We start from the raw sequence: 12,364 nt of genomic DNA on the forward strand, positions 1-12,364 counted from the left end.
TTGATTATATATTTTATAACATGCAAACAGAAGCAGGGTGCAGAGAGGTTTATTACACATTTTGTCCATTATTTCAAGCAATGACCTGGATCTAGCCAGCTTTTTCATTCATTCTCTCTCAATTTCCCTACGTATAACAGCTCGTGTCCTTTATAGGTTTTGGACCTGCAGGTCCCATGATGATCAGCATAGCCTTTTTTTGGTGCTCCTGCCTTTGTCACCAGCAGAAAGCTGATTGGATCCACCCCAGTTATGTTATTCTTAGACCCAGATGAACAATAAAGTTTAATGCAACCTTCAAGCAAGCAACCCTGATGCCACCTCTGTCCCCCTATCTACTCAAGTGACACATTTCATATAGCTCAGTACCCCCAGCCAGACCATCATTCACCTGCACCTCCAATACTTTATGGTCAACAGTGCTCATCTGCTGTTTAAATTGGCTAAGCTGATTGCTGTTCTTCAACAAAACAATTAAAAATGGAGTCTAGCATGCAGCCACTGAACTGAAATTTATATGCAGATTCCACAATATCAGGCTTGATCTCAACAGAGATTGGAAGTGTCTAGCTCATCAGAGAAAGCAATTGTCCCTCTTTAAAAAAAAATTGGCCAGATAATCAGCAATTGGGAATGGTCCATCCTCACTGTGGTGGGAGCATTTTTTTTAAATGGGGGCTTGTTTTCATTTGTGCTCTGCAATATAAATGGAACTCATCTATTTCTTGGAATATCAATATTCTGGCCTCTACATAATAACTCCTTCCAGCCCTCCTTCTTGTATGTGTTTATATATGGCAACTGAGTGTAATACTTGAGGCATGTGACATTCTGGCTCATGAAAGCTTATGCCACAAAAAGTTTGTTAATCCTATTTACGATTATAGCAAGAACCAACAGTTTCCCCAGCACAAGTTTCCCAGTATCATAACAACTTTCTGCAGCCCTTTCACGCACAACACCTTAAAGTTCATTCTATAAAGTCACTTAAAAAAAAGAGAGAGAAACTCAAAGCTTTCTTGTTAATACTTTATTAGTGTATTTTTTCTGAGCTTTCTCTATTGAACAAAACATAATGCAAACTCCAAAGGAAAAACTTAAGAGTTCTTAGTTGTTCAGGATGGAAAAAAAACAACCCCGACCTTGCCATTCAAATTTGTTTTCATTCTTTGCTAAAGAAAAGGGGGGATATCAATAGAACCATTAGGCACACAGTTGACACATACTGTACAATGATATGCACAAGTCATTTATTAACAGCTATATTAAATGTGCTCTTTAGATTTTCTCCTTGTAATGTAAGAACCATGCTCATTTGAGCACAGGTAAGAAGGGATTTACAAGGAGTGACAACCAGACTTTTAAAACAAGTCCTTAAATAAGCCAACACAGCAGCAATAACAGAATATACGTTGTTGGTTAAGACAGTTTACCTTTTATCTCAAAACCTTTTTTAAAAAAGCTTCTTTTTGTATACAGTTATTCAAATACACATGCATTACATGAAAATATTGCACTAAAATTAAAACTGAGATTGTGGAATCCATATTTTACTTTTAAAAAATCCGACTGGTACACATTCTGGTAGCATTTAAAGTTAATCATTTTTAGTTTTAACAAACACCAGCAGCAAAGTTTCATGATGACCCATGTGAAATATTCCATCTTTATGGTTCATTTTCTTTTAATTAAGGCTAAAGTAAGTGCATTTTGTTGGACAATGGCACATTTATTTTCAGAGGCTGGTCACAGCAATTATATACCAGGACGTACCTGGCATAGACATATACACAATCAATTTTAGGGGGACTTTGAAAGGTGTAAATGACACAAACACAACTGATATAATGTGCAAGGACAACATGTGAACTATACACAACAGTTAATCAGGGAGAGACATTACGGATGGATCCTGCCTACAGACACACTCTGAACTTAAATATGGATGATGAGACCTTTATATGTAGAAAACGCATTAAATGAAGTGATACAGCATGATGCTCCATTCACACAGTTCAAGATTCTATAGATACTGAACCAACTTTAAAAATTCAACAGTTGAGTATGAATCTGTAGCCTAATATAAATGCCTACAGATAAGAGGCACTACATGTTTAATTGACTTATCATCCTCATTTTGAAGTACTGTAAACTAAACTGAGTATTAATGTATTAATTTTTAAAAAATCAAGGATTTGAAATGTCAAATGCTAGGGTTCTGCTATTATTTATATACACCCACCATGCTTTTGGTATCCAATATTCCATGTAGACTACAGTGTTTTGCCATGCTAGACATTAACTGGGCTAGAAGAACATGCAGACATCAGGGGCCAAAATACATCTTAAAGCAGATCTGGGAAGCAGTCTCCTGACATCTTTATTTGGACTCAAAAGCAGTTGCAGGAGCTCTGAACTTGTGTAACATGTAATTTGGCCCCAAGAAGTGATGTTGACCTTATTCTCAATACAGTATTAAATCTGTTACTGGGATGAATCACTTCAGACTCACGTGTGGCACAAAAGAAAAGCACATGGCTTGCATACAGAAAGTCCTGGATTCAATCCCTGGCATCTTCACTTACAGGACCTTAGGTAACAGATGCTGGGAAAGTCTTTTTTTCTGCCTGAGAACAGCTGGCAGTCAGAGGAGACAATATTGAGCCAGCTGGGTCGATATTGTGACAGTATAAGGCAGCTTCACATTTATATATGTTCAATGCTTGCCATATAAGAAAAAAAGAATCCCTGCACATAGAAAACTAGCATTCAAGTAAAAAGCTAGGACTTAACTGTCAGTTTTACTATGTGGAACGATTTCTTGTTTGTGAGGCATCAATTCTGTCTGAAGTGGTTCAGTCCTAGGACAGGTTTATCATCCTATGAGAACTAGGCCACAGACCAAGATGTGAGCCACCAAAAACGTTGGAAATATGAGCATGAGGGTCAAAATAGACTTGGATAGCTCTTCTTCTCTTTCTAAACACTTCTAAGCAATTACATCATGCTTTAATTTGATCAAGAAACCAAAAATGTGAGTGGCATCAACTTTTGCTTTCGTGGTGTTTCCCTCTGTAAATCACTGCCTCCTCCCGCAGTTGCTATTAGCCCTGTGGGAGGAAGACAGACAGCTTAGGGGTAATTCTGAAGTGAAGACAGAGGAAAAAAGGATGAAAACCCCCTTGTAAGGTCACTTTCCTGATCGAATTAGCAGTCCCATGCAGCAGCTTACATTTTCAAAAGTAAGTGGACTATTCTGATCACAGATCATGTCTAATTAAGCCCAGAGAACATTTGTTAACATTTTAATTGCAACCTTCACCTAAGAACCTGGAGAATGACAGACCAGAGCAATGATACTTCACATGTTATCTTAGCTCTCCTTTTACTGGTTTAAGAGATTACACATACAGTTTGTAGATATGAAGAAAAATGCACTTGAATACATACATGCTGTAATAATGATGGCAAAATATTTCTATTACAGCATGGCCACCTTGAAGCAGATGTCATAGTACAGAGAGGGTCCAAGTAGGGTGACAAGAAGGAAATAGGAGACCTGCTTATTCAGGCCTCAAACAGATGCCCTTTTTGGGTACACCTCACTGGACCTTCCCTTTTCTCCTCCAAGGTTTGAACTATTTTCTTCTGACTTTTAAATTACTACATAAGGATCTCAGTTCAAAGATCTTTAAGTACTGAATTTACACCCCCACTAGAATAACATAGCTTGGAAGTAAGTCCTTTGATAGAAATTAAGTTTCTTCCAAGAAATGTGCTTAATATGAGAGTATTACATGCTTCTTATTGCAGATGTTTGCACTTTCAGCTATGTAACAGGATAGTCAGAGGTTTATAACCAGTATCTAATAATTTCTTGCTTGTTGAACGTGCTCAAGAAGAGTCAGAAAAGGAGATGCTAAGTCCAAGATAAATTAAGGCTAAGCAAGTGCAGTCAATTATTACTTCATTCTCAATTAGACATTATGTTTAGAAGGAAAGAGGAAAGTAGACGGGGCTTTTTGTGTAGAAGAGGTTTTATTTATTAAAATTTTACATTATGCAAAAAAATAAAAAAGATAGTTATTTAAAAAAATATTGTAGTTGTGTCTCTTATTTTCATATATACACAATGGTGCATTCAGGAATTTGCAATTGTTTGCATATGACTGTTCAATGAAGTCCAGAAGACTTTCATGTCAGTAAGAAACTAAGTCATTTTAGTAGTTTTCCACGAGGTGTGGTATCTTAGGGTGACTTTAAATGGCATACAGTACAGTCCTTTTGAAACAGGTTCTCAAAGGAATTATAATTTGCTTCTCCCCTTTTTTTAAAACACCCCTTTTTTCTAGAGATCCACCCATTCCTTTAGTTGGTGGTTATTATGAATCTTTTCTTTTAAAATTATATACAGATTGCATATAAAGATGCTAATCCATACCACTGTTTATTTTCCCTATACTTCTGCCCTTCCCCACTGAATAATAAACCCAACCAAGACAGTTTATTTAGTTTATTTTCTAAATCCAGAAAGGGGATCATTAATAGGGATTTTGTGCCACAATTTCACAGCTTTCATTTAGCAAGTGTAGTTTTTTGGGATAACAACATTTCTCAAAACCAGCTGCTCCAAAAGACTTCCTGTGAGGTCAATTTGTCCAGAGCTGCTGATCAAGACTTAACAAAGCATCAATAGTCATAATGCAAATCAAATCACACCTGATTCTCACATTGCACAATCTCCCAGTTGCAAGCGAAGCAGTCAAGTCCTCCATTGCTATCACCATAAGTTGTGCTTTACTTATCTCCCAGTGGACAGTCTAGCATTTTTTCATTGCTGGCAATCATCAATTCTGTCAGGAGTGGAAGGAACAGATGTTCTCATAGAACAGGCTAGTATGCTTCTCAGTGTTGCATGACAATGCACCAGATCATTTAAGACACATGAACCCAGTTCATGGCATAGTGGCTGCGTTATAGATGAAGGATGAGGAGAACCACATTTCTTATGGATGTATTAATAATCTAATATGTGACACTAAAAGACTGGTGCAGAAATAACAGCATGAGAGTTTTAAGCCCCAGAGAATTTGCCCAGGACCAGGGCAAGTGGACACCAGCATCATAGTTTGGAGTGTCACCTTTTTTGTAAAGAAGGCGCTTGTGTAGATTGTGGTCTATGCTTGTATCGTTGCATCTGCTTGGAACGTGAATGCAGTTTGTTGAAGAGCTCACGGAATTTATACATTGGAAATAAAGTTTCCAAAAAGCCCTCCAGAAAGACATATACCATCCTCTTGTTGAGCTGGGTGTGCTGGAACATTTCAAAGACACGGAGAATGCCCTTTCTTGTTGTCTCAGCCCCAAGGATATGCTTCAATTCATCTAGACAAATCACAAGGTTATACAATTAAATTCTGTAACATTTTTATCTTAACTCCACTGCATTGCAGTTTCTTAAAACAAGATGTTCAAAGAAATATTACAAAGACAATGAGAATTAACACTAATGAAACGAAGTAAAATCCCTTAGAGAAATACAGTTTAATTTGACATTGAATATATTGCTCAGCTGCAAGTAAGCAAAGCACTGTTTCACTGAAAACATCTCCAACTTTGTCTCAAGTCATAAAAACAATTTTAATTCAATACTTCACACACCTGGCATTATTCCAAGCAATTTTGTTTTCCCAGCTATTCTTGTTCGCATTCTGATGGCTTTGTCTCTACGTGGAACAGCTTCAGCTAAAATGCCATTGGGCCAAAAGGCATCTCTGTAAGCAAAGTTTATGAATGAATATGAAAATCATGTTAGAGTTGTAATTTTTTTTAAAAAAACCTCACTGCATATCAAGAAGATTTCTATGACACCAACATTAGAGGCTAAACCCTAAGTAGATGAAGAGATGCTTTAAAAGATAAGTCAGTGTTTATTTCTGGATTCTCACTGCATGAGAATGGCTGCTACTGGAGGGATGTGGGCAGTGGAAGAACCAGCCTACACAAATAACCAAAGCCAATAGACTGTGCTCCCTAAACAAGAGTGGTCAGAACAAAAACGTGAAGGAACACCACCAGACTGGGGTATCTGCAATAGTTTTCCTAGATAGTTAAATGTGAAGAAAGTGACAGTCATTTTGGCAAGCCAGGGATATTAGAACCTTGAGCCATCCATATAAAGGAGAAGGACTCCCTCTCCCCTCTATATTGGAAAACTACACAACTACGGAAAATTGGAAAGTATGCAGAAGATGGCCTTAAAATCTTCTCCCCACCTCAGTATTTGTTATTTGCATTTATTTGTCTCCCACCACTATGCCAGCACCCTATCAATTATATTACACTATTCATTTTCCTGAGTGAGTACCAGTCTACTAGACAAAACACAGAAAATCAAAGGAATATATTAGAATGACAGATTGAGTTCCAGTCCAAATTTACAGACGACCCTGAACAACATGGTCTGCACCTTCAGTTGCAGTTTCAGCAAAAACAGGAATATATAGTCCCTTGGTATAATTTTTTTCTTTCCTGTTCAGAATATGTCAAGCTTGGCAGAAAGAGGAAGGGTAGTGGTAAAGCTTAGTGGTACAGCGTCTGTTTGGCATGCAGATGCCCCAGGTTCAATCCCTGGTATCTCTAGTTAAAAGATCTGGAAGAAGGTGATGTGAAAGACCTCTGTCTGAGACCCTGGACAACCACTGCCAGTCTGAGTAGACAACACTGACTTTGACGGACCAAGCGTTTTTGATTCAGTATAAGGCAGTTTCACGTGTATGACAGTTAAGTGTCATTTCTGCACTGTGGATTGCTTTGCAACTCGACAATGCCCCACAAGTATGCCACTGTAAAATCCAGATAAATCCATAACCAGATCTTTGAGATACACACAGAGGAACTTTGCACAACACACAGTGTCCAAAGAGGCCATGCTATTAAGTTGAGTATGACTAATAATTTATTTGCAATGCCGTATTACTACAAACAAAAATACTTACTCTGTATATAACAGTGGGAAAAATATTATTTTTAAGTAGTTCAGTGCTGTTTATGATAAATGTACATTCATACTACAACCAACCAAATAAACAGGCTATAAAATTACATCCAATCATCAAGAGGGAGATACATAAAGACATCATGAAAAAGACCTGTGAAACTGTACAGCTCTGCAAGCATCCCAAAAGACGGGTAAAGATAGAACTTTTCATATTGTCTCTGGAAGCCCATTCTGATGAGTGGGTACAACCACAGAAAATGTCTACGAACAGGCCATGGTAGAATGAACCAGCTTTAAAGAGGCTCCTGTGAGCTGAAAAAGCTGGGTGGAACAGAGCTGGCACTTGGGGTCAGAAGGCTGTGCAAGTGGACAGAATTACAAACCAGCATCTTTATAAATACTGACTTCCTAAAAAGCTATCTTTTAAAAGCCCAAGGTGATTTACTAGATCTAATGTAAACCACATAAGTTGTCAGTTAATATAGCACGGTTGTATATTGGCATGAAATATCTCTTGCTTTGAACACAGCATGTACAAAATGAACATACCTGAACCGTTTCACTGCATCTGCGACTTGTTCAGGAGAGGTCATCCAATCAACGTGATCAACTATTTTTCTGAAATAAAGATGGACATAAACTTTTGCTTTAATTATTTTAAACCAAAGATATTGCTTTAGTATCTTCAATATAAAACCAGTGTATAGAAGAAATCATGCAACTGTTTCTAGCCCAGCACTCCTAAGAACAATTATAACTGAAAGAGGAGAAGGGACTGATAATTCTGTCATAATATAAAATTTGGAAGAGAGAGTTAACAGGCCTGTAGTTACTGAATGTTTCTGAACCTTTGTTTGAAGGTGACTAAACAAGTTTAGCCTTGGCAGAGAACCTTTTATGTTTCTGTTTGTGGATTTCAATGGCTTCCCTGTGTAATCTGACATGGTAATTGGATGTGTTGTCCAGCATTACAGTGTCCAATTACCATGTCAGATTACACAGGGAGGCCACTGGAATCCATAAACTTAAATACAATTTCAATAGGATAGAAGAGAGCTTAAAAATGAATAGGGCATAGTTTCCAGTCTTGAAAAACACAAAATGCTCTACAGCACTACAGATAAAATTAGAATTCTAAAGCCATTTCATATACAAAAGAACCTCCTCAGGAAAGTTCCTCCATTAACATGTCACAGCCTGGGAAATTCCTACAAGATAATGACTCAGCCCTACCCCACTTGCAGCTGCTGGAATGGCCCTGAGTCAGCCATAGCTCTCCTAGCAGTTGTCCTTGAAAGGGCAGCTGCTGTAAGAGCTCTCTCAGCCCCACCTACCTCACTGGGTGTCTACTCTAGGGGGGTGGAAGGTAAAGGAGACTGCGACCGCTCTGAGATTCATAGTACAGGGTGGGATATAAATCCAATATCATCTTCTGAGTAGGTATAATTCCTAACATTTCTTTTTCTTTCCTCTCACTTTGACACAGAGAGGACTCTATCTTTCTGCGTTATACCTCTGAAAATACCTGTCACAGCTGCTGGTGAAACGTCAGGTACTACTATGCCAAGACCATGGCCATACAGCCTGGAAAATCTACAACTAATGAACTCTGGCCATGAAAGTCTTTGACAACATACAGTATGGAATGTTGTTTTATAGTGTTCTATAGTGTTATAGTTCTATATTAAATCAAATGTTGTAATTGAAATGTTATGTTGTATCTTATATTCTAATAGCAATGTCTAACAGCAGTGTTGAGAGTGTATGTGTGCAAGGCAGTGGGGTGAGAAGCATGGGAGAATGAAAAGGCTGCAGCGCAGGAGGGAGGAAAAGGCAAATCATTGCTGGCTTGTGGGGGTGGCCAAAATGGCTTAATGTAAGAGTCACATAGAATAAACGTTGGATGTTTGAGAGCTGCAAGATGGGAGGGAGGAAGATGGGGGAGGGAGAGGTGGAAAGAAAGAAACTTTAAATGCACCAGCTGGCTTGGTGAAGTGATTTAAAGAAACAAATGCCCTTTCCAAGCTAGCCGATGGGGTGGTGAGGGCTTAGAGAGCCAAACAATATGTGTGAAAGAGACACATGTGGCTGCCAAACTGAAGTATGGCCACCCCTGCCCTGGCAGATAACCATTAACAACAAGGAAGCTATTGGCATGATGGGGGGGATTGTTCTTGGGCTTGTATCTCAACCTGTATTTCTGCTACTCTCTTTAAAGAATACAAATTAATGATGCATGTGAATGAAGTATAACTGCATTAACAATCTCAGGTATTTATTTTGGGGAAATGTTAACAAATATAATAAAGTGATAGGTTCATAGGTATCAGCTATGGTTCATAGCTATTAGTTTCAGGCACAGGTTGCAAAACCACAAGGCATAAGAGAATTTTTGTCTGTGTTCAAGTAGGGTACATGGCTGTGACTTATCTGTCTGGGTCAATCTTTGGAGGTACTTTCTGAGGAAGTAGCTGGTACAATGTAGTTAGAGATGCCAGCCTCCAGGTGAGACCTGAGGATCTATTGGAATTACAGCTCATCTCCAGAATACAGAAGTCAGTTCCACTGGCGAAAATGGATGCTTTTGAGAGTGAACACTATGGTGTTGTACCCCACTGAGGTCCCTGTCTTCCCCAGGCTCTACCTCCAAGTCTTCAGGAATTTCTCAGTCAGGAGCTGGCAACTCTATCACCCATTCATGACTTCAGAGAAAGTTGCAAGTTTGGGGGAGTACACTGAAAGTGACATCATTGGAAGGGGTGGAATTTGGGAAGTGACATCAGTTGGCTGTTAACCTGGAAGTGACATCACAAAAGTGCCACAAAAGCTCCTGGCTCCACCCCCAAAGTCTCCTGGCTCCACCCCCAAAGTCTTCTGATGTTTTCTGAGTCAGACTTGGCAACCCTAAGCGGAACAGATATTTTCTCACATATCTCCCCAGTGCAAATCCACTCTTATTTCAATACATGGCACTGACTCCGAGATATTTCAATACATGGCTCTGACTCCGAGATAGTGGGGGATGGGAGATACTTATATTCCCATAATGGACCTCAGTCAGTTCATAAGCTATCTGGGTAAAAGAAAAAAAGAATCCAGAGACTCAGGAATAATAGGAAATGGATGACATGAGCTCAAGGAGAAAACTACACAGAACAGCCACGGTTCCCCTGAAGACTGTTAATAACATTGCTACAGATTAGGAAGAAGCATTCATCTCTGTTGAGGAAACACTTAGCACTGAGCAGATGGCCTTTATGCAGCTGGAATATGTCCTTGGCCCACCAATGCGACAAGACTATCATTTTTATTTTTAAACATTATTTATTCCAGTAAGAGTTTTGAGAGTTCACTTCTCCAGATGCTACATGAAGTGAGCTCTAACTCACAAAAACTCATGCCGGAATAAATTTTGTTAGTATTTAAATTACCACTGGACTTCTATTATATTTTGCTATAACAGACTAACATGGCTGCCCCTCAAATTTTATGCAATACTCACTGTAATTAAATCGCATTCTAATTAAAGTTTTTTAAAAAAACAATGCACTTAATATAACACAAAGGTTTTAAGAATTCAGAGAATAAAGGCAGTACTTGTTTAGTGTGTCTCCATGCATCGCTCTAATAAGCTGCTGTAGTAAGTTTTTAATATTTCTTCGTAACCACTGATTCCTCTCCTTCAGATCAAAGACTTCATCCATGAGTAGCAGCATTATTCTAAGGGGGATCGTGTCATCCACCTAGTAAATTGGGGAGGAAAAAACACTACAGTTTTTAAAGGAACTGAGAGGCTTTTAGTAATGCTTATCACTGAAGACAAAAATTATCTTGAAATGGTCACAATTTGGTAATGAGACAAAAAATAGCTCCAAACAACTTTTTTGTTCAAAAGTCCAAGCACAATGGAAAACTTCGGTTCACACAAACCCTACTTCTTCATGATTTGGAGTTGGGAGTAAGCAGTGAAGTGGCCAAGTTTGCAGATGACACTAAATTGTTCAGGGTGCTGCGAACCAGAGAGGATTGTGAGGCACTCCAAAAGGATCTGTTGAGGCTGGGTGAGTCGGGCATCAATGTGGCCAAGTGCAAAGTAATGCACATTGGGGCCAAAAATCCCAGCTACAAATACAAGTTAATGGAGTGTGAACTGGCGGAGACTGATCAAGAGAGATCTTGGGGTCGTGGTAGATAACTCACTGAAAATGTCAAGACAGTGTGCGATTGCAATAAAAAAGGTCAACACCATGCTGGGAATTATTAGGAAGGGAAGTGAAAACAAATCAGCCAGTATCATAATGTCCCTGTATAAATCGATGGTGCAGTCTCATTTGGAATACTGTGTACAATTCTGGTCACCGCACCTCAAAAAGGATATTATAGCATTGGAAAAAGTCCAGAAAAGGGCAACTAGAATGATTAAAGGGTTGGAACACTTTCCCTATGAAGAAAGGTTAAAACGCTTGGGGCTCTTTAGCTTGGAGAAATGTCGACTGCGGGGTGACATGATAGAGGTTTACAAGATCATGCATGGGATGGAGAAAGTAGAGAAAGAAGTCCTTTTCTCCCTTTCTCACAATACAGGAACTCATGGGCATTCGATGAAATTGCTGAGCAGTCGGGTTAAAACGGATAAAAGGAAGTACTTCTTCACCCAAAGGGTGATTAACATGTGGAATTCACTGCCACAGGAGGTGGTGGCGGCTGCAAGCATAGCCAGCTTCAAGAGGGGGTTAAATATATTGGCCACTGTGTGACACAGAGTGTTGGACTGGATGGGCCATTGGCCTGATCCAACATGGCTTCTCTTATGTTCTTATGAGCTATACATTTTGGGTTTCCTGTTCTGCACAGAAAACAGTCTTTTAGCTACTAACAGACAGTTTTTCCTTACTAAAAACTAGCTCCCACCCAAGATATAGTCCAGCACTGAATAAATTCCCATATAATTATTCTAGTCCATCAGCACTTGAAAAGGTAAGTATGCAAAAGTAGCATATAGCAATTCACTTCAAGTTCCTGCTTTTAGGAGCTCTTACATTACAGAACTTAACTGCAATGCAAATGGCACAACTGAATATCCGTCAACTCTGCATTTTAGAAAATGTAGCTCTCCCATATTATGCATTACTATAGCTCTTACACAATTAAAGACACAGAAATTTTGAATACTTCACTAAAATGAATATGTAGTCAGGCAAACTTCAGGATAATTAAAAATGCATAATATGAAAGATGTCATGTGCTAGGGGAGGCATTTGTCAAAGTCATAGTGACATAGTTGGTATACAGGAATACAAACTGGAATGCTTTGATGTAGAAAGTAAAAAAATGTGTGAAGTATAGAACAGGTGCAGATTTGTG

The 12,364-nt window shown here is 38.8% G+C and overlaps 1 protein-coding gene across 6 annotated transcripts in view; it reads right to left on the reverse strand.

Annotated features, from left to right (window-relative positions):
- Positions 1-1,019: 1,019 nt before the first annotated feature.
- The window catches only part of SNX13 (sorting nexin 13), a 112,803-nt gene continuing 101,458 nt past the window's right edge, over positions 1,020-12,364 (reverse strand). For all 6 annotated transcript variants that reach the window (XM_060248608.1, XM_060248611.1, XM_060248610.1 and 3 more), the window contains 4 exons: positions 10,598-10,743; positions 7,550-7,618; positions 5,662-5,774; positions 1,020-5,385 (listed from right to left, as the gene is read on the reverse strand). In XM_060248608.1, coding sequence (XP_060104591.1) covers positions 5,138-5,385; positions 5,662-5,774; positions 7,550-7,618; positions 10,598-10,743 — 576 coding nt within the window. In that variant the 3' untranslated portion in view covers positions 1,020-5,137. The remainder of the gene's footprint in view (positions 5,386-5,661; positions 5,775-7,549; positions 7,619-10,597; positions 10,744-12,364) is intronic.

The sequence above is a fragment of the Heteronotia binoei genome, chromosome 10 (assembly GCF_032191835.1).
Source record: "Heteronotia binoei isolate CCM8104 ecotype False Entrance Well chromosome 10, APGP_CSIRO_Hbin_v1, whole genome shotgun sequence".
NCBI classification, from domain to species: Eukaryota; Metazoa; Chordata; class Lepidosauria; order Squamata; family Gekkonidae; genus Heteronotia; species Heteronotia binoei.